Below are 24388 nucleotides of genomic sequence, written 5' to 3' on the forward strand. Positions count from 1 at the left end.
TTTTATCCCTAATGAGATTTAAAAAGCAAAGAATTAACAAAATTGAAATGAACAGACTTTTAACAGTAAAACATATGACACAGTGTTCATTTACAGAACCATTTATCAGATTCACCTTTGTGCTTAAGGGATTTTTATGCTGTAATGTAAACCGGTCAAAGGACAAATCTTTAACACTGAAATCCTCAACCTTTGAAAAGGAAGCTAACCAATTTGAGCCATTGTTTCCCAATTAGTGTGCCAGGGTTTTGAACAACCTTCCACATTAGGTAATTAAATCTACCATGCTTGCAAGTCTTTCAAAATAGTCAGTATTGCACTTTTGAAGAACCCACAGACCAGGGTGTGTGACCATTTCAGTTTAGACAGCCTCTCTGAAGACTTCTACCGTTGAGAAGGTCAAGTAGAGGCCTTGTTTAGGAAAGAAAAGGCACGCTCCAGGCTCAGTCTTCCTAGTATTTCACATAAGGCCTTCTGGTTACCTCAGACAGTTGTTACTCTCATTACAAACTCTCTGTTAGTGCTAGTTTGGCTTCTCTGTTCATGTGGCCTAAGATGGCTGAGGATGTGGAAGATGGTATAAGCACAGTGATGGTCAGACAGGGTCCCAGCATGGCCATTGCTATGGTTACCACTGTCAGCTGGAGTGGAGTTACTGGCTGTGCCACCAGTGGAGGAGGAGTTATTGGTCTGGGAAGAGGTTTGTTGGTTTGTCCGCTGGCTAGTTCCTAATTTCTGGTCCTCCAAGTCTTTAGATTTGTCATAGTTCATCACTTTCCATTGCTGGTTCACTGCCTGCCATCTTTTAAAAATCCGGTATACTGAGGGTCCCTCATGGATAATCAAACCTGCATAATTATAAAAACAAATGAAACAGTCAATTCCTGAATATGAAAAGCAAGCATTCTGGGAATCTTACAGAAAAAAAAGTCAAAGCAAACAGTACTAATCTCCACACATCAATATTAAAGAAATATAATAAATACAGATATTTCCCCATAAAAGAAAAACATCTTTTTAAATTGACATGATCTGATCCAGGTTAATGGAGAATCTAAAGGCATCATACAAACTCTCCAGTTTGTGTATTCTACAAAGTATATTTATGTAGATATCTAAATTTAGTAAATTTATGTAATATGATAACCAGAAATTGAAATAACTGTCCCACTAGAAAGTCCAGTTATATGAATTATAACTTACCACCTCATCATATGGGGGGCTATAATATTAAGCCTACACAAACATAGGGGACTCAGGGCTAGATTTTCTAAATCCCTGTGGTTTGGCTAGATTCTGTAGGATGCCTTTTTTTATTATGAGGCCCTTCAGGGATTATTTTAAAGTCATTTTTTTTTGCTGGTGAGCACTGAGGTAATGGGGGGGGGGGAACAACTCACAGATATAAACGGATAGAAAAACTAAGTGGAAAGAACAGAATATTGTCTTTCAAATAATGTCAAACGTACTTGATAAAAAATTCTGAGAAATTTAGATTCAATGCTTCACTAGAGGCTAGGGACCTTGATAGCTTCAATACCAACTAATATTTTTAATAAAAAGGAAGAATGAAAGTGGTACACAGAATGCAGAAGTAGTTATTGGGGCAAAAAAAAAAAAAAAAAGAAGCAGGAAAGGAGAAATAAATTGACCCTGAAATGATTAATAGACAAGCTGGTAACTGTAAAAATGTTGTGGGGTAAAAGAGGGTAAATAAGCAAAAAAGTCTAAGGGGTATTTATCAATTAGCGGATGCTGCTTATTCTGTGCAAGCCTTCTGGCTCACCTAAAACAGGATTTAAGAAGCAGTGGTCATAAAACCTCTGAGGTGGCGGACTGCAATCATCCCGATCAGATACGATTGGGATGATTGACACCCTCTGCTAGCGGCCGATTGGCCGCTAGCAGGGGGCGGCATTGCACAAGCATTTCACCAGAAATGCTTGTGCAATGTTATATTTAGCGATGCAGGGTGAACATGATTCACTATAGCAAATCATGTCCGCCCGGGGTATGATAAATCTTCCCCTAAGAGTCAAAGAAAATGAAAGAAAGATCGGCAGAATAGAACAGAATAATCATAAGAGAAAATAATATATTTTAAAAAATGAAGAAATGAGAAAGAGAAAATTGCAAAGAAACACAAATTAAAGGCGGCACTGAACTGAAAAAAAAATATTTCTTTAAAGACTGTTGGAAAAAAAATAAATGCGAAATTTAAAAATCGATTAATGTTTTTTCATTAAAATAACCAGCAGACCTTTTGTCCCTGTATGAGTATTGAATAAAAATGTGTCTTCATGTGTCCTTGCAATAACTCAACAATTAAGCTCAATTACAAAGACTAGAAAGTCATTGCTTTAGAAAATATCATGCACAACAGCACTTCATTTTTTATGTAATTAGGATGATCTTATGTATCAGTAGCTTGTCTATAATTTAATTTGTATAACGTCAATGTTTCCTGTTATGAAGATATAACCTTAGGCTTCACGTATTGAATGAAAACGCTTCAAGTTCATAATAGTAAAGCACCATATTTTTATTTCCCCTCAATTGCGTCGCATAAAATTGCTTATTGATTTTCTCTGTTGCGATCAGGAAGTGGCAAAATAAAAAATTGCTAAAGTAATTTGGATCCACAATATATTTCAAACAACAATATTGTGTATGTGAGAGATACATTGAGAAAGAAAAACCGAGGTTTGGGAAAGAATAAAACAATAACAGAAATAGTAGAAATTTCTATTTATGACATAAATTGTTTATGTGAGACTTGATGGACAGGAATATATGCAGATATACAAAAAACTAAAGTTTATGTGCTAAATATAACCTTCCTGTACTGTTCGAAGTCATAATTCTTAAATATGTCTGATTATCTGAATTAAATAAAGTAACTGCTGTTTTTTTTATGATTTTTAGCATTAATATTTTAGTTTTCTGTACAAATTCAGTTATGAAAGACACCTGTAAAAATTAAAACACCATCTATGTACAAAATAAAAATGCCGTTATTGCGAAGGTTTGTGCAGGGATTTGGTTATATCAGCACAATATTTATAATGTGGCTTGTATGCTTTTTTAAAGGAACCTTGAAATTTTATTCTAAATTTTTTTTTGTAATAACATGATATTTAATCTTTTAATTAAAGTTTTCACCAATAATACAGGTCATAATACAGTGTCCATTAAAAATTAACTAAAACATATCTGCAAGGAAAATCAAGAAAAACATAATTTATGTAAGAACTTACCTGATAAATTCATTTCTTTCATATTGGCAAGAATCCATGAGCTAGTGATGTATGGGATATACAATCCTACCAGGAGGGGCAAAGTTTCCCAAACCTCAAAATGCCTATAAATACACCCCTCACCACACCCACAATTCAGTTTAACAAATAGCCAAGTAGTGGGGTGATAAAGAAAAGAGTAAAAAGCATCAACAAAGGAATTTGGAAATAATTGTGCTTTATACAAACAATCATAACCTCCATAAAAAGGGTGGGTCTCAAGGACTCTTGCCAATATGAAAGAAATGAATTTATCAGGTAAGTTCTTACATAAATTATGTTTTCTTTCATGTAATTGGCAAGAGTCCATGAGCTAGTGACGTATGGGATAGTAATACCCAAGATGTGGAACTCCACAGAAGAGTCACTAGAGAGGGAGGGATAAAATAATAACAGCCATTTTCCGCTGAAAACATAAACCCACAACCCAAAATATAAGTTTATTCTCATAATGAAAAGAAAAAACTCAAACATAAACAGATGAATCAAACTGAAACAGCTGCCTGAAAAACTTTTCTACCAAAAACTGCTTTCGAAGAAGCAAATACATCAAAACAGTAGAATTTAATAAATGTATGCAAAGACCAAGTTGCTGCTTTGCAAATCTGATCAACTGAAGCTTCATTCTTAAAAGCCCACAAAGTGGAGACTGCTCTAGTAGAATGAGCTGTAATTCTCTGAGGTGGGGCCTGACCCGACTCCAAATAAGCCTGATGAATCAAAAGCTTTAATCAAGATGTCAAGGAAATGGCAGAAGCTTTCTGACCTTTCCAAGAACCAGAAAAGATAACAAATAGACTAGAAGTCTTCCTGAAATCTTTAGTAGCTTCAACATAATATTTCAAAGCTCTTACCACATCCAAAGAATGTAAGGATCTCTCCAAAGGATTCTTAGGATTAGGACACAAAGAAGGGACAACGATTTCTCTATTTATGTTGTTAGAATTCACAACCATAGGAAGAAATTTAAATGAAGTCCGCAAAACTGCCTTATCCTGATGGAAAATCAGAAAAGAAGATTCACAAGAAAGAGCAGATAATTCGGAAACTCTTCTAGCAGAAGAGATGGCCAAAAGGAACAACACTTTCAAACACTTCAAAACCAAATTAAGACTCCAAGGAGGAGAGATTGATTTAATGACAGGCTTGATACGGACCAAAGCCTGTAAAAAATAGTGAATATCAGGAAGCTTAGCAATCTTTCTGTGAAATAAAACAGATGTGTCCTTTCAAGGAACTTGCAGACAAACCCTTATCCAAACCATCCTGAAGAAACTGTAAAATTCTAGGAATTCTAAAAGAATGCCAGGAGAATTTATGAGAAGAACACCATGAAATATAAGTCTTCCAAGCTGGATAATAAATCTTCCTAGAAACAGATTTACGAGCGTGTAACATAGTATTAATCACTGAGTCAGAGAAACCTCTATGACTAAGCACTAGGCGTTAAATTTCCATACCTTCAAATTTAATGATTTGAGATCCTGATGGAAAAATGGACCTTGAGACAGAAGGTCTAGCCTTAATGGAAGTGGCCAAGGTTGGCAACTGGACATCCGAACAAGATCCACATACCAAAACCTGTGAGGCCATGCTGGAGCTACCAGCAACACAAACGATTGCTCCATGATGATTTTGGAGATCACTCTTGGAAGAACTAGAGGCGGGAATATATAAGCAGGTTGGTAACACCAAGGAACTTTTAACACATCCACCGCTTCTGCCTGAGGATCCCTGGACCTGGACAGGTACCTGGGTAGTTTCTTGTTTAGATGGGAAGCCATCAGATCTATTTCTGGAAGACCCCACATCTGAACAATCTGAGAAAACACATCTGGATGGAGCGACCACTCCCTCGGATGTAAAGTCTGACGGCTAAGATAATCCGCTTCCCAATTGTCTATACCTGGGATATGAATTGCAGAAATTAGTCAGGAGCTGTATTCTGCCCAAGCAAGTATCCGAGATACTTCTTTCATATCTTGGGGACTGTGAGTCCCACCCTGATGATTGACATATGCCACAGTTGTGATATTGTCTGTCTGAAAACAAATGAACGGTTCTCTCTTCAACAGAGGCCAAACCTGAAGAGCCCTGAAAATAGCACGGAGTTCTAAAATATTGATTGGTAACCTCGCCTCTTGAGATTTCCAAACCCCTTGTGCTATCAGAGATCCCCAGACAGCTCCTCAAATTGTAAGACTTGCATCTGTTGTGATCACAGTCCAGGTTGGACGAACAAAAGAGGCCCCTTAAACTATACGATGGTGATCTAACCACCAAGTCAGAGAGAGTCGAACATTGGGATTTAAGGATATTAATTGTGATATCTTTGTATAATCCCTGCACCATTGGTTCAGCATACAAAGCTGGAGAGGTCTCATATGAATACGAGCAAAGGGGATCGCATCCGATGCTGCAGTCATGAGACCTAAAACTTCCATGCACATAGCTACTAAAGGGAATGATTGAGACTGAAGGTTCCGACAAGCTGAAACCAATTTTAATCGTCTCTTGTCTGTTAGAGACAGAGTTATGGACACTGAATCTATCTGGAAACCTAAAAAGGTAACCCTTGTCTGAGGAATCAAAGAACATTTTGGTAAATTGATCCTCCAACCATGTCTTTGAAGAAAAAACACTACTTGATTTGTGTGAGATTCTGCAGAATGTAAAGACTGAGCTAGTACCAAGATATCCAAATAAGGAAACACCGCAATACCTCGTTCTCTGATTACAGAGAGTAGGGCACCGAGAACCTTTGAAAAGATTCTTGAAGTAATGGAAGAGCGACAAATTGGTAATGTTTGTCTAGAAAAGAGAATCTCAGAAACTGAAAGTGGTCTGGATGAATCGGAATATGAAGATATGCATCCTGTAAGTCTATGGTGGACATATATTGCCCTTGCTGAACAAAAGGCAGAATAGTCCTTATAGTCACCATTTTGAAAGTTGGCACTCTTACATAATGATTCAAAATTTTCAGATCCAGAACTGGAATGAATGCATTTTCTTTCTTTGGGACAATGAATAGATTTGAATAAAACCCCAGACCCTGTTCCTGAAACGGAACTGGTATGATTACCCCTGAAAACTCAAGGTCTGAAACACACTTCAGAAAAGTCTGAGCCTTTAGAGGATTTGCTGGGATGTGTGAGAGAAAAAAATCTTACTCTGAATCCTAGTCGGTACCCTTGAGAGACAATAGTCTGAATCCACTGATTTTGGACAGAATCTGCCCAAATGTTTTAGAAGAATCTTAATCTGCCCCCTACCAGCTGAGCTGGAATGAGGGCAGCACCTTCATGCAGACTTGGGGGCTAGCTTTGGTTTCTTAAATGGCTTGGATTTTTTCCAACTTGAAGAAGGTTTCCAATTGAAACCAGATTCTTTGGGGGAAGGATTAGGTTTCTGTTCCTTATTTTATCGAGAGGAACGAAAATGGTAAGAATCTTTAGATTTACCCTTAGATCTTTTATCCTGAGGCAAAAAACTCCCTTCCCCCCCAGTGACAGTTGAAATAATTGAATCCAACTGAGAACCAAATAACTTATTACCTTGGAAAGAAAGAGATAGTAATCTAGACTTAGATACCAAGTCAGCATTCCAATATTTGAGTCACAAAGCTCTTCTAGCTAAAATAGCTAAAGGCATAGATTTAACATCAATTTTGATGATATCAAAAATGGCATCACAGATAAAATGATTAGCATGTTGAAGCAAGCGAACAATGCTAGACAAATCAGAATCTATTTCCTGTTGCGCTAAACTTTCCAACCAAAAGTTGATGCAGCTGCAACATCAGCCATAGAAATGGCAGGCCTGAGAAGATAGCCAGAATATAAAATAAGCTTTCCTTAGATAAGATTCAAGTTTCCTATCTAAAGGGTCTTTAAAAGAAGTACTATCTTCCATAGGAATTGTAGTACGTTTAGGAAGAGTAGAAACTTTGGGGATCTTTTCCCAAAACTCCAATCTAACTGTTGGCAAATGATACAATTTTTTAAACCTTGAAGCAGGAATAAAAGAAGTACCAGGCCTATTCCATTCCTTAGAAATCATATCAGAAATCGCATCAGGAACTGGAAAAACCTCTGGAGTAACCACAGGAGGTTTATAAACAGAATTTAAATGTTTACTAGTTTTAATATCAAGAGGACTAGTTTCCTCACAATCCAATGTAATCAACATTTATTTTAACAAGGAATGAATATACTCCATTTTAAATAAATAAGTAGATTTGTCAGTGTCAATATCTGAGGAAGGATCTTCTGAATCAGATAGATCCTCATCAGAGGAAGATAATTCAGTATGTTGTCGGTCATTTGAAATTTCTTCAACTTTATGAGAAGTTTTAAAAGACCTTTTACATTTATTAGAAGGCAGGATGGCAGACAAAGCCTTCTGAATCACATCAGCAATAAAATATCATGCACATTAGATGTTGAAGGAACAACAGGCATTGTACTATTACTGATGGACACATTCTCTGCATGTAAAAGCTTATCATGACAACTATTACATACCACAGCTGGAGATTTTATATATATATATATATATATATATATATATATATATATATTTATATGTATTATATATGGAGATTATATATATATATATATATATATATATATATATTCTCCACAAATTTACAACAAATGCACTTAGCTTTGGTAGAACTGTTATCAAGCAGCAGGGTTTCAACAGTGGTTTCTGAGACAGGATCAGATTGAGACATCTTGCAAATGTAAGAGAAAAAAACAACATATAAAGCAAAATTATAATTTCCTTATATGGCAGTTTTAGGAATGGGAAAAAATGCAAACAGCATAGCCCTCTGATATAGAAAAAAGCAAGAGGCATATAGGAATGGGGTTTTAAATAATGAAATTATTTGGCGCCAAGTATGACGCACAACGCAAACTGAAATTTTTTTGGCGCTAACAACATCCGGAAATGACACACTCACGTCATTGTAGATGCAACCTTGTGCAAGGAGCACGGCATCAACTAAGACGTACCTTTGCGGCAAAAAAATAATTGCTCCAAGAATGACGCAATAAACTTTAGCATTTTGTGCCCTCGCTAGCCTAATTTTGCCCGCAAAATTTAATGAAAAAGCAGTCAATTGAAAAAGGACTATACCCCAGGTAAGAAAAATATTTTCCTAAATATGTTTTTTCCCAAATATGAAACTCATAGTCTGCAAAAGGAAATATACATAAACCTGACTCATGGCAAATATAAGTATAATACATATATTTAGAACTTTATATTAATGCATAAAGTGCCAAACCATAGCTGAGAGTGTCTTAAGTAATAAAAACATACTTACCGAAAGACACCCATCCACATATAACAGATAGCCAAGCCAGTACTGAAACAGTTATCAGTAGAGGTAATGGAATATGAGAGTATATCGTCGATCTGAATAAGGGAGGTAGCAGATGAATCTCTATGACTGATAACAGAGAACCTATGAAATAGATTTCCCGTGAGGAAAACCATTGCATTCAATAGGTGATACTTCCTTCACACCCCTCTGACATTCACTGTACTCTGAGAGGAATCGGACTTCAAAATGCTGAGAATCGCATATCAACGTAGAAATCTTAGAACAAACTTACTTCACCACCTCCATAGGAGGCAAAGTTTGTAAAACTGAATTGTGGGTGTGGTGAGGGGTGTATTTATAGGCATTTTGAGGTTTGGGAAACTTTGCCCCTCCTGGTAGGATTGTATATCCCATACGTCACTAGCTCATGGACTCTTGCCAAGTACATGAAAGAAATTACAAACTTTACTAGACTTAAAAAAATAACAGCACGTTAAATATTATAGCTCTTCAAACTGAGCACCTCAACATCAATTTAACAAAGAGGTCACAATAGGCCAATAATATATCATCTTTAAATGTTTCCAAACCAATTAACTTCCATTAAATCATTTGTGTCCATGTTAACTCCTTATTTTACTTCTTATACTTCTTTTTATGTATTACTTGCAAATATCCATTTATAATTTTATTGTCAAACATTTGTATTTCCTGAAGAATTTGCTGGTTAAATCGTAGACATTATTTCATAAAAGAACTGAAAGATTCACTTAAGGGTCAATAGTGCTTCAGTCACTTCTGCCAATACAACCGCAAAGGGCTAGATTACAAGTGCAGCGCTAATTTATCATGTGCCCATAGATGGGCTAAATCAGTTATTGCTACCACAAGCTCGCGGCTGTGGGGTGATAAAAAAAAGTGTGTGGTGTTAAAAAAGTTGCCTTTACATAGCAGTCTATGGGGAACTGAGTGTTCCCTGTAAATATATATGTTAAAGCCTGTGTGCACAGTCCAAAATGTCCCCCTCCAAGATCCTTTCCCTAGCCTTTATTCCCCCTTCCACTCTAGGATCCCCCTGCACCTCCTTATCCCTCTTCCCCCTCCCTCCTTCCATCTCCCTGCTGCTCTTAGCGTACATTTTTTTCTGTAGTGTAGCAGTCCCACCTGTTCCCACCCCCCTCCAGCGATGGCCTGCCCACCCGCCTCCCTCTTAACCCTCCAACACCACCAACAATCGGACTGCTGTCCGATGCAGAGAGGGACACAGAGTGTCCCTCCCTGCTTCGGTACCTCTGCAAGACTATTTCTGCACTGCCCAACTCATAGGGCATGCAGAAATAGCGCAATCTCACTACTTTTAGCAAGATTGCGGCAGAGAGAGGCCCAACACATCACCTTAAGGGCTTAATGACCAGTGCCACCCTTGCGCTTGTCTCACGCAGTCTCAACTGTGCATCGGCGCTGGTCGTTAAGGCCTGGTATATTTGTATCGTGCAGTTTCTACTGCGCACGACTGCTTGGACAAACATACTTGGCCTTTTATTATTATAGATATGTTTTATATATATATATATATATATATATATATATATATATATGTGTATATATTCATATACATATACTGTATATTTAAATCTGCTGCCCATCGCTGCATGATTTACCCCCTTCGTTGCGGTAGGTTCTCATGCCATTCCATGTCTGATGGCACAAGAACAAGGCTCACATTGGAGCCTATGGAAGCGTGCTCTATTGAGCGCAAAGCTTCCATGCAATGCGAACGTGAGCTTGCGTTCACATTGTGGGACACTTGAAATACCAGTGCACAATCGCAAATATCGCACTCATGAAGGCGCAATTTTGCGCTCCACTCATAATCTGGCCCAAAATATGAGAAATGTCTGTGCATGTGAAGCATTTCGATGAGCAAAGCTTTTTTCCCTATATTGTAGTTATTTTGCAGATGTGCTAATAGAACTAGGAATTCTGCTGTTCTAGAAAAAAATAATACTACATTAAATACATTATTTATATTTTTATATATTTAAGGAGTATAGACATATCTCTGTAAAAATATAGACAATGTATACACAATGAGTTTAATACTCATATATACAATATACGCATAATGACATAAGGGTACAGCTACATCGCCATAGCACTGTGGAATTTGTTGGCGCTCTACAAATAAGTGATAATAATAAGTCACAATACTTGCACTTCAAATCGCCCTTCTTTTTCTGTGACATACAAACCAACAAGAGCCTACTCCGTGAAAAACTACAAATCCAGAGATGCCACAGGGGGCAAGTTGCAGGGGGGCACAAATCTGCTTATATCACATTTACAAAACCAAAAAGGCTGTACAAGAAATTAATAGATATCCTTTATTCAGGATAATGGTCTGGTAAGTCTAATGTGCTTCAAGACCCATCTATGGTTTAGCATCAAGAGGGGGCATGAAATGCGTAAGACTAATATTAAATTTTTTTAATGTGTATCATATCGAGAGTATTTGCTTTTGTAATTCCAGAATTCAGCTATTTTTGTTTTTTTTTTAAAGATACTTACACCGAAGTTTTGTTGGTAAAGACCTGCAGGGCTAACGAGCCTTTTTTTCCAGCGCTCACATAAGCCAACGCTGGTATTACAAGTTTTCTGAATGGCTGCGTTAGCCTCAGAAAAGTGAGTGTTGAGCAAATTTAGCTCCACTTCTCACTGTAATACCAGAGTTGCTTAAGTCAGCGGTAAGCTGGCTGAACATGCTCGTGCACGATTTCCCTATAGGAAACAATGGGGCTGAGCTGGCTGGAAAAAAACCTAATACCTGCAAAAAAGCAGCGTCCAGCTTCTAACGCAGCCCCATTGTTTCCTATGGGGAAATAAAAGTTATGTCTGCACCTAACACCCTAACATGAACCCAGAGTCTAAACACTCCTAATCTTACACTTATTAACCCCTAATCTGCCGCCCCCGCTATCGCCAACACCTACATTATTTTATTAACCCCTAATCTGCTGCTCCAGACACTGCCGCCACCTACATTATCCCTATGAACCCCTAATCTACTGCCCCCAACATCGCAGAACCCTACATTATATTTATTAACCCCTAATCTGCCGACCGGACATCGCCGCCACTATAATAAATGTATTAACCCCTAAGCCGCCACACTCCGGCCAAGCAAACACTATAGTAAATTTTATTAACCCCTAATCTGCCCCCCCCAACGTCGCCGCCACCTACCTACAATTATTAACCCCTAATCTCCCACACCCAACGTCGCCGCTACTATAATAAAGTTATTAACCCCTAAACCTAAGTCTAACCCTAACACCCCCCTAAGTTAAATATAATTTAAATAAATCTAAATAAAATTACTATAATTAAATAAATTAATCCTATTTAAAACTAAATACTTACCGGTAAAATAAACCCTAAGCTAGCTACAATATAACTAATAGTTACATTGTAGCTATTTTAGGATTTATATTTATTTTACAGGCAACTTTGTATTTATTTTAACTAGGTACAATAGCTATTAAATAGTTAATAACTATTTAATAGCTACCTAGTTAAAATAATTACAAAATTACCTCTAAAATAAATCCTAACCTAAATTACAAATACACCTAACACTACACTATCAATACATTAATTAAATAAATTAAATACAATTATCTAAAATAAAATACAATTAAATAAACTAAACTATATTACAAACCCCCCCCACTAAATTACAAAAAATAAAAAATATTACAAGAATTTTAATCTAATTACACCTAATCTAAGCCCCCTAATAAAATAAAAAAGCCCCCCAAAATAATAAAATTCCCTATCCTAAACTAAATTACAAAGTAATCAGCTCTTTTACCAGCCCTTAAAATGGCTTTTTGTGGGGCATTGCCCCAAAGTAATCAGCTCTTTTACCTGTAAAAAAAGAAATACAATACCCCCCCAACATTACAACCCACCACCCACACACCCCTACTCTAAAACCCACCCAATCCCCCCTTAAAAAAAACCTAACACTACCCCATTGAAGATCACCCTACCTTGAGCCGTATTCACCCAGCCGGGCACTGATGGACCAGAAGAGGACATCCGGACCGGCAGAAGTCTTCATCTGATCGGGGCAGAAGAGGTCCTCCATCCAGCAGAAGTCTTCATCCAAGCGGCACCTTCTATCTTCAATCAATCGGAGCGGAGCGGGTCCATCTTCTATACAGCCGACGCGGAGCCATCCTCTTCTTCCGATGTCCTAACGAAGAATGACGGTTCCTTTAAATGATGTCATCCAAGATGGCGTCCCTCGAATTCCGATTGGCTGATAGGATTCTATCAGCCATTCGGAATTAAGGTAGGAAAATTCCTATTGGTTGATTTAATCAGCCAATCGGATTGAAGTTCAATCCGATTGGCTGATTGGATCAGCCAATAGAATGCAAGGTCAATTCTATTGGCTGATCCAATCAGCCAATCGGATTGAACTTCAATCCGATTGGCTGATTAAATCAACCAATAGGAATTTTCCTACCTTAATTCCGATTGGCTGATAGAATCCGATCAGCCAATCGGAATTCGAGGGACGTCATTTAAAGGAACCGTCCCTCGAATTCCGACATCGGAAGAAGAGGATGGCTCCGCATCGGCTGTATAGAAGATGGACTCGCTCCGCTCCGATTGATTGAAGATAGAAGATGCCGCTTGGATGAAGACTTCTGCTGGATGGAGGACCTCTTCTGCCCCGATCGGATGAAGACTTCTGCCAGTCCGGATGTCCTCTTCTGGTCCATCGGTGCCGGCTGGGTGAACACGGCTCAAGGTAGGGTGATCTTCAATGGGGTAGTGTTAGTTTTTTTTAAGGGGGGATCGGGTGGGTTTTAGAGTAGGGGTGTGTGGGTGGTGGGTTGTAATGTTGGGGGGGGGTATTGTATTTCTTTTTTTTACAGGTAAAAGAGCTGAATACTTTGGGGCAATGCCCCGCAAAAAGCCCTTTTAAGGCCTGGTAAAAGAGCTGATTACTTTGTAATTTAGTTTAGGATAGGGAATTTTATTATTTTGGGGGGCTTTTTTATTTTATTAGGGGGCTTAGATTAGGTGTAATTAGATTAAAATTCTTGTAATTTTTTTATTTTTTGTAATTTAGTGTTTGTTTGTTTTTGTAATATAGTTTAGTTTATTAAATTGTATTTTATTTTAGATAATTGTATTTAATTAATTTAATTATAGTGTAGTGTTAAGTGTATTTGTAACTTAGGTTAGGATATATTTTTTTTTTGCCTGTAAAATAAATATAAATCCTAAAATAGCTACAATGTAACTATTAGTTATATTGTAGCTATATTAGGGTTTATTTTACAGGTAAGTATTTCGTTTTAAATAGGATTAATTTATTTAATTATAGTAATTTTATTTAGATTTATTTAAATTATATTTAACTTAGGGGGGTGTTAGGGTTAGACTTAGGTTTAGGGGTTAATAACTTTATTATAGTAGCGGCGACGTTGGGTGCAGGAGATTAGGAGTTAATAATTGTAGGTAGGTGGCGGCGACGTTGGGGGCAGCAGATTTGGGGTTAAGAAATATAATGTAGGTGTCGGTGATGTTAGGGGCAGCAGATTAGGGGTTCATGGGTATAATGTAGGTGGCGGCGGTGTCCGGTCGGCAGATTAGGGGTTAAATAATTTTATTATAGTGTTTGCGATGTGGGGGGGCCTTGGTTTAGGGGTTAATAGGTAGTTTATGGGTGTTAGTGTACTTTGTAGCACTGTAGTTAAGAGCTTTATGTTCCGGCGTTAGCCCATAAAACTCTTAACTACTGACTTTTAAATGCGGTAGGAGTCTTGGAGGTAGAGGCTCTACCGCTCACTTTCTCCAAGACTTGTAATACCAGCGTTAGCCAAATCCCATAGAAAAGATAGGATACGCAATTGACATAAGGGGATTTGCGGTATGGAAAAGTCGCGGAAGAAAAGTGAGCGGCAGACCCTTTCCTGCCTGACTTGTAATACCAGCGGGCGTTAAAAAGCAGCGTTAGGACCCCTTAACGCTGCTTTTTAAAGCTAACGCAGAACTCGTAATCTAGCCGATAGTGACTAATGACTATGACTGGTATGAACTAGTGCTTTCAATGTTTCAGTTTCATTGGAATATTCTAGCTTTATAGCAGTAGTTCACGTTTGCTGTAATAAATCTTGTTACCTCTCATTCAACACATGGCCAAAGGACATGGGATCTGTGGGCTAAAAAAGCAACTAAAGTACACTAAAGTTAAACTCCACTTCTGGATGGTCATTGTATTCTTTTAGAAGCATTTATATTCAGCAAACAGGAGCCATTACAGGAATAATAAACACTATTCGTCTCTTGTTTTTTAAATATAAAATGTTTACTGATGAGTTGTAATAGAACTGTGCAATTAACAGATTTCAGTCAAGCTTAACATTGATAAACTGCAAAATAACTGAACTTTTGCTAACAAGATGATAGTGACTAGCTGTATCTACTCTAATAGGTCCAAATAAGACAAGTGGTGGGTGGACTTTGGCTATTGAAAAACAATTACAGCAATGTGTTAATGTATTCCAAAATATTTCACAATCACATAGTATGGTAATTTATTGCAGAAAAAAAATTACAAGGTGTTTATTATCCGTTTAATTGAAGCACTTGATTTTCTATAATGTATGGCACTGCATCCTCATATTACACCACTTCTATACGTTTTTGAAAGTGCTAAAAACCACAAACACTATCCTCACAATCTGAAGCCAGGTTGGCTGAAATCTTTGAGGATGGTTCATTTAACGTGTGCAGCTTTTGCTATACACTTATCTCTTATCTATCTTCTAAAACATACAGATCAGGCAATGGTTCTCAGTGTAATGTTTGTGTTTCTGTGCCCAATGAAACTTGTCCTTCTGGATTTTAAATGACAGAAGCGGAATGCTGAGTAGCCATTTGCTGCACACCATCCTTGACAAGGGATAAAGAGCTCTGCCTTTACCAACAACACTTGTGCTACAATATTGTCTGACTGCAGAATTCAGCTCAATTTCTTTTTCCCTTTTTAATCAGAAATGTGTTGCCAATCAATGGGAGTACTCAGTACTGCTACCTTTGACTGGATTCTTAATCGTTGCTCTTGCATTTCCAAAACAGTATAATATCAGTATATATAAATAGCTTTACTACAATTTAAGCCCTGCTTTTTTTGGAAATTCCTACAACTATGGATATGATTAAAGAGACACCCACAGGACCTCATCGCTCCTGTTGCGGCTTTGCCCGTCAAACATTGGTGGGCCACTGATCACTTGCCTCCCTCACCTGCGAGAAATGCCAGGTGTAAATGTGTGTTTGTATAGGCAATAGAAATAAAAATGGAAGATTTGTGGTAATTGGTCAACTTGTTTTTGAGATACTTAAAGCCCCCATTGTAATCCATCAGAACTTTTCTAGAAAATAATTAAGGTGTATGGTTTATTGCATAATTTTCTAACGGCTAGATTACGAGTTTTGCGGTGTGAGTGAAAAAGCAGCGTTAAGGCTCTTTTTCACTATTACGAGTTTTGCAGGTATAGGTGCACCGCACACTTTTTTGTCCGTAACGCAGAGTAACTACCGCAGCTTTTAAAAAGTCCTTTTTCAATGGAACTTCCATAGCGCTGGTATTACGAGTTTGCCTGACCGGCCAAAAAGTGAGCGGTACACCCTATAACTACAAGATTCGTACCGCCACATGAAAGTCAGTAGTTATGAGTTTTATGTTACAACGCCGTAACATAAAACTCATAACTAAAGTGTAACAAAGTGCACTAACACCCATAAATTACCCATTAACCCCTAAACCGAGGCCCTCCTGCATTGCAAACACTAAAATAAAATTATTAACCCCTAATCTGCCGCACTCCCGCATCGTAAACACTAGTTAAATATTAGTAACCCCTAATCTGCTACCCCCAATGTCGTCGCTACCTACCTACATTTATTAACCCCTAATCTGCCGCCCCAACGTTGCCGCCACTATACTAAAGATATTAACCCCCTAAACCTAACCCTAAATCTAACCCTAACACCCCCTAACTTTAATACAATTAAAAGAAATCTAAATAAAAATTACTATCATTAACTAAATAATACCTATTTAAAACTAAATACTTACCTATAAAATAAACCCTAAGCTTGCTACAATATCACTAATAGTTATATTGTATCTAGCTTATGTTTTATTTTTATTTCACAGACAAGTTTGAATTTATTTTAACTAGGTAGACTAGTTAGTAAATAGTTATTAACTATTTACTAGCTACATAGTTAAAATAAATACAAATTTACCTGTAAAATAAAACCTTACCTGTCTTACACTAACACCTAACCTTACACTACAATCAAATAAATTACATTAATTAAATACAATTAACTAAATTACAAAAAGACAAACAAACACTAAATCACACAAAATAAAAAAGAAATGATCAAATATTTAAACTAATTACACCTAATCTAATAGCCCTATCAAAATAAAAAAGCCCCGCCAAAATAAAAAAAAACAAGCCTACAATAAACTACCAATGGCCCTTAAAATTGTCTTTTGCGGGGCATTGCCTCAAAGAAATCAGCTCTTTTACCTGTAAAAAAATATATATAAACACCCCCCCAACAGTAAAACCCACTACCCACAAAACCAACCCCTCAAATAAAATCCTATCTAAAAAAAACTAAGCTCCCCATTGCCCTGAAAAGGGCATTTGGATAGGCATTGACCTTAAAAGGGCATTTAGCTCTTTTTCTGCTCAAACCCTAATCTAAAAATAAAACCCACCCAATAAACCCTTAAAAAAAACTAACACTAGCCCCAGAAGATCCACTTACAGTTTTTGAAGACCGGACATCCATCCTCAACGAAGAGGCAGAAGTCTTCATCCAAGCGGGCAGAAGTCCTCAACGAAGCCGGCAGAAGTCTTCATCCAGACGGCATCTTCTATCTTTATCCATCTTTATCCATCTTTATCCATCCGGCGCAGAGCGGCTCCATCTTCAAGACATCCGGCGCAGAGCATCCTCTTCTTTCCACGACTAACGAAGAATGAAGGTTGGTGTATTGGGTTACAATAAACTTGATTGTTATATTTTAACCTTTTGCCATCACAAAGTTTTTATTCTTCTATCAAGCTCTGCTATTTTTTTAATGAACATTTCCTGAGTGGTTCACTGTTTGAGCTAGCTGATTCCTGTACCTGATTGGGATCTTGAAGCAAGTGTGCCGGCTCATATACCGGGAAGAAAAGCTCGCTGGGCAGCTTCTAATGGTCCAGTCTGCACTTATGGCACTTCTCAAGTGCTTGTTTTCTAGTAAGTGATTTTGTGTAGTGTGCAGGGGTATATTGTCACCAACGATTTCACACTATTGTGGCGCCTCCTTTCTATTTTCTCCCACTTATCTACAGATCCACGCTGGTGCCTATCAGTTTTGGAAGGAGCACAGCTGCCGCACATCCCTAAATTGAGTGGACTTTGATTTCAATGGAATCCTGGATGATGTATGGGTTAGATCTAATATGAACTTTTTGTTTCCTCGCAGTGCCTATGTATGCAATTTGTTATATTATTTTAGCATCATTATAGTAATTTTTTGGCACAGTTGTTATTTTTATTTTTATGTTTTCACTTACTGTATTTGGTTTGTTGCTGGAATATCCAGCATCCACTGTATTTGAGAGTTGTGTTTCACTTTTCCTCTATCAGAGGCATTCACGGAGTTTAGATACTCACTATATTATATTGTATACTATAAAGTAGGGAATACCATCTTTATTTTAATTAGGCGCCATCACCTTTTTCACATTTTTTGTCCTTTAAGGGACGTCATCCAAGATGGCGTCCCTTGAATTCCAATCGGAATTAAAGGTGAAAAAATCCTATTGACTGATGCAATCAGCCAATAGGATTGAGCTTCAATCCTATTGGCTGATCCAATCAGCCAATAGGATTGAGCTTGCATTCTATTGGCTGTTCCAATCAGCCAATAGAATGCAAACTCAATCCTATTGGCTGATTGGATCAGCCAATAGGATTGAAGCTCAATCCTATTGGCTGATTGCATCAGCCAATAGGATTTTGTCACCTTTAATTCTGATTGGCTGATAGAATTCTATCAGCCAATCGGAATTCAAGGGACGCCATCTTGGATGACGTCCCTTAAGGGAACCTTCATTCTTCATTAGCCGTGGAAAGAAGAGGATGCTCCACGCCGCTTGTCTTGAAGATGGAGCCGCTCTGCGCCGGATGATGAAGATAGAAGATGCCGTCTGGATGAAGACTTCTGCCGGCTTGGATGAAGACTTCGGCCCGATTGGATGAAGATTTCTCCCGTCTTCGTTGAGGACTTTTGCCCGCTTGGATGAAGACTTCTGCCGCTTTGTTGAGGATGGATGTCCGGTCTTCAAAAACTGTAAGTGGATCTTCAGGGGTTAGTGTTAGTTTTTTTTAAGGGTTTGTTGGGTGGGTTTTATTTTTAGATTAGGGTTTGGGCAGAAAAAGAGCTAAATGCCCTTTTAAGGGCAATGCCCATCCAAATGCCTGTTTCAGGACAATGGGGGAGCTTAGGTTTTTTTAGATAGGATTTTATTTGGGGGGTTGGTTGTGTGGGTGGTGGGTTTTACTGTTGGGGGGGTGTTTATATTTTTTTTTAAAGGTAAAAGAGCCAATTTCTTTGGGGCAATGCCCCGCAAAAGGCCCTTTTAAGGGCCATTGGTAGTTTATTGTAGGCTAGGCGGGTTTTATTTTGGGGGGCTTTTTTATTTTGATAGGGCTATTAGATTATGTGTAATTAGTTTAAATATTTGATAATTTCTTTTTATTTTGTGTAATTTAGTGTTTGTTTGTTTTTGTAATTTAGTTAATTGTATTTAATTAATGTAATGTATTTAATTGTAGTGTAAGGTTAGGTGTTAGTGAAAGACAGGTTAGGTTTTATTTTACAGGTAAATTTGTATTTATTTTAACTAGGTAGCTAGTAAATAGTTAATAACTATTTACTAACTAGTATACCTAGTTAAAATAAATACAAACTTGCCTGTGAAATTTAAAACAAAACATAAGCTAGATACAATGTAACTATAAGTTATATTGTAGCTAGCTTAGGGTTTATTTTACAGGTAAGTATTTAGTCTTAAATAGGTATTATTTAGGTAATAATAGTAATTTTTATTTAGATTTATTTTAATTATATTAAAGTTAGGGGGTGTTAGGGTTAGGGTTAGATTTAGGATTAGGGGTTAATAACTTTAGTATAGTGGCGCCGACATTGGGGGTGGCATATTAGGGGTTAATAAATGTAGGTAGGTTGCGGCGATGTCAAGAGCGGCAGATTAGGGGTTAATAAGTGTAATGTAGGTGGCGGCGATATTGGGGCAGCAGATTAGGGGCTAATAAGTGTAGGTAGGTGGTGGTGATGTCGGGGGCGGCAGATTAGGGGTTAATAAGTGTAATGTAGGTGTCGGCGATGTCAGGGTGGCAGATTAAGGGTTAATAAGTGTAATGTAGGTGTCGGCGATGTCAGGGGCAGCAGATTAGGGGTGTTTAGACTCTGGGTTTATGGGTGTTAGGTGTAAACATAACTTTTCTTTCCCCATAGGAATCAATGGGGCTGCGTTACGGAGCTTTATGCTCCTTTATTGCAGGTGTTAGACTTTTTTTTAGCTGGCTCTCCCCATTGATGTCTATGGGGAAATCGTGCACGAGCACGTAAAACCAGCTCAAAGCAGCGCTGGTATTTATGTGCAGTATGGAGCTCAATTTTGCTCAACGCTCACTTATTGCCTGCTAACGCCAGGTTTATGCAAACCTGTAATAGCAGCGCTATAGGGAGGTGAGTGGTGGCAATAACTTGCAAGTTTGCACTGAGCCGCTCATAACGCAAAACTCGTAATCTAGCCGTAATTCTTTTAAGTCCATTACAAAAGGTGCAATTTGAATGAGTAAAGACACTCAAATTAATCAAATGTATATTTGTAAAATACAGTAAAACATGTATAGATTTTGGTAGATAATATTGAAAATGGCGAGGTAACCACTGCTGTTACTGTGATCACCTTACTAAATTGTCATCAAGAGAAGCCACATATGAAATAGGGGCCCATACGGGCTTTTGAGAGTTATAATATAGATTCGAGAGGTCCCATTGTTCAGAACAGAAATAACAGCACTTTTTTTCTTGCAAGGTGTTCCCTGTTACCACAGTGATCACCTGCTTATACAGACAACATTCATATATTTTTTGAGAGAGGGGCTTATCTACTAGAAAATAAACTTTAATAGGTGTTTCTCACGTGCCAGATTTTGTATTGCACATAAAGGACAATATTACAAGTGGAGTGCTATTTAATGTTCACACATTACACATAGCAATAACACACATCACACATAGCAATAACTGCGCTAGTAGTAAGATTTTTGCATGCATCGGGATACACTTGTAGTATGAGTTTAACAAAAACTGTTTTAACTTGCATGTTAGTCCGACGTGCGAAGAAAACTGAACTTGGAATTTTACGCTCATGATAACCTTTTCCCCCATAGAAGTTAATGGAGAAAAAAAGTGGGGGGAGAAAATTAACACTCTGCTCACATGCAAACACAATTTCCTATTCTCAAGTACGCTAGCCGAACATGAAAATATTAATATTTCATGTTCCAATGTTCTGCACGTAGAAGAATATATTCTATTTATTTATATATGCATATTTATATATATATATATATATATATATATATATATATATGATTATATATATATATGATTTTATATATATATGATTATATATATATATATATATATATATAAATATATATATATCTATCTATCTATCTATATATATATATATATATATATATATATATAATCCAGAGTAGATCGCTCTCTCACCTTCAAAGACAAACGGTAGGGTGCCAACAGGCATTGGAATACAAGTCAAAGATGCGGCACTCACTGGTCTTTTTAAATTCAAATGTGATTTTATTAGTGTAACATTTTGGGGTTACATTGGATTTTACCAGCGAGTGCCGCATCTTTGCAGGTCGTAATCATAGCTGTTTAAGAAAACACCTGACAACCTATTTAAGGAAGTAGGTTACATCTCATTGGTTAAAATGTAATTAATTAAAAATTCAACAAGGTGTGTCAATAGGTAATTTCAATACCTGCTCATACAATTTAAAGTGCCCTATACAATTCAAAAGTGCTGTATAATAAGGTGTAAATGAATCACTGGACAAACCAGTTTAAGGGATTAGATAAATACATAAATAAATGAATTGACATAATTTTAAATGTTTATAATGTACATTATACATCATCTAAAACTCTCTATTTGATGAATGGAAAAATACTTGAGCTTAGCAAACGGAAACTGAGAAAACTAAATAACTAATAAAAATAGTAAGCTGAGTAAACATGATAATCAAACATCTAACTTAAGAAAAATATAAAGTATAAAGTATAAACCATAAAGTGGATAAAGCATGAAAATGTATTAGTTACATCCCAGAAATGTTTGTATATTTTATATATTTCATATATGTTTTTCACTAAAATGAATAGTGTACAGATGAAGATAATAATAACTATCATAACACCTGTGATTCTTACACAAAAACAAATCCAGCTAAACCAATATTTGATCATTGTTATACATGTGTGGTTATCTGTATACATTTATGTAATCCATATAGACAATAGCTTTCTTATAAAATATCAAACCCCTATATATTTTAGAATACGTAAATATTCACAGAAAGCTGCTCTAATGAGAAGAGCTGAATGGACTAATGTATATGCACTTGCATCACCATGTATAAATGATCCAAAATTGCAAATGTATAAGTGTAAACATTGCTATAGATATCTGAATATGAGTCTAGATATACATAAAGTGAAGGACACGTTGCAGAAGAGGGAGATGACTACTAGACAAAACCCCCACAAATGACTACTATTTCCAAAAGTTAATTAAGTCATATTCAGAGTTCAGATCATTTGGCACCCTAGTTTGGAGTTTAAAAATCCAGTACATCTCCCTCTTCTGCAACAATTTTTCTCGGTCACCACCTCTGAGGGGACAGAAGACCCTTTCTATGGCTTGCCATCTCAGAGTGCTAATGTTTTTGTCATGGCAGCGGGCAAAATGTCTGACCAGTGGAGTACTAGCCTCACCTGCCTGTATTGTAGACAGGTGGTTTCTGATTCGAACTTTTACCTCGTTAGTAGTGAGGCCTACATATTGTAGATGGCACAATGTACAGGATACTAAGTATATCACATATGTAGTGGTACATTTCAAACAACTGGTGATTGGGAAAGTTTCCCCAGTAACCTCCGATCTAAATATGTTTGAAGCTGTGATATACTCACAAACCCGACATTTTTGCCTGCACTTATATAGGCCCTTTTGTGTGAGCCATGAACTAGATGGTTGTCAATTTCTGGTAGTGATGATGGTGATAGAGTGTTGGCTAGAGTACGTGTTCTCCGATAGGAACAACGTAGTCCATTTTTTACACATTTTTCCAGTTTGTCGTCAGCGGACAAAAAGTTAAAATGTTTTTTTAACGATACTGCATATCTCCTGATATTGTGCGCTGAACTCTGTGACAAACGTAATACCCTGAGAATCAGTATTGGATTTTCTGGATGTCATAGGCTGTTCTCGAATTAGTTCATGTCTATCAATACTCTGATTTTGTCTCTCTGCTTTGTGTATAATTTTATCAGAGTAGCCTCTTTGCTTGAGCCTTCTAGTAAGATCTTTAGATTGTTTGCAAAACATTTCTTCCTGACTACAGTTTCTCTTGACTCTGACAAATTGTCCCTTGGCAACAGCAAAAGGAACATGGGTTGGGTGGCAGCTTTTGGCATGTAACAACACATTCCCAGCAGTGGGTTTCCTATAGATGTTACTGATGATTTTTCCTTCTTTGGTACCTGTTAAGGTAATATCCAAAAAAATTAATCAAATTATTATGTAGTTCAGAAGTAAATCGAATACCATAGGTATTATCATTAAGATGGGATATAAAGTTAGAAAAATCAGCGTGATCACCCAACCAGATGACCAAAAAGTCATCTATGTATCGCCCATAATAATGGACGAAATGTCTGAAGGGATTACTATCTCCATAGATGTGGGACAGCTCCCACCAACCCATAAATAGGTTGGCATAGGAGGGGGCGAATTTCGCCCCCATGGCTGTCCCACATCTCTGGAGATAGAATCGATCCTCGAATTTAAAATAGTTGTGGGTCAATAGATATTTAAGTAGACGTAAGATGTACATCTGAAAGTCATGGGTAAGGTTTGAGTGATGTTTCAGAAAGTACGCTATCGCTTCCAGACCCTCTTTGTGGGGAATGGACGAGTATAGGGCCACAACATCAATTGTGGCCCATCTGAATACATCATATTTCCAATCCGTGTCTTCCAATATGTCAATCACATGTTTGGTGTCCCGAAGGTAACCAAACAAAGAAACCACCAGTGGTTGTAGGAGGCTATCTATCCATTGTGATGCATGTTCGGTTAAAGAACCTATCCCGCTCACAATAGGATATCGCTTGATGTTAGTGAGGGATTTGTGCACTTTGGGCAAGTGATGGAAGATGGGCACTATAGGGTGTTTGACACACAAATACTCAAATGTTTTAATGTCAAAGTGTCCATCCTCCAATCCATCGTCCAGCAAGCTAAATAGCTCTCTC

General features: G+C 37.3%; 1 protein-coding gene across 1 annotated transcript in view; it reads right to left on the minus strand.

Annotated features, from left to right (window-relative positions):
- Nucleotides 1-483: 483 nt before the first annotated feature.
- The window catches only part of MARCHF4 (membrane associated ring-CH-type finger 4), a 526799-nt gene continuing 502894 nt past the window's right edge, over nt 484-24388 (minus strand). Inside the window, exon 4 of the mRNA XM_053689801.1 lies at nt 484-848. Coding sequence (XP_053545776.1) covers nt 484-848 — 365 coding nt within the window. The remainder of the gene's footprint in view (nt 849-24388) is intronic.

The sequence above is a fragment of the Bombina bombina genome, chromosome 1, assembly GCF_027579735.1.
Source record: "Bombina bombina isolate aBomBom1 chromosome 1, aBomBom1.pri, whole genome shotgun sequence".
Lineage (NCBI taxonomy): Eukaryota > Metazoa > Chordata > Amphibia > Anura > Bombinatoridae > Bombina > Bombina bombina.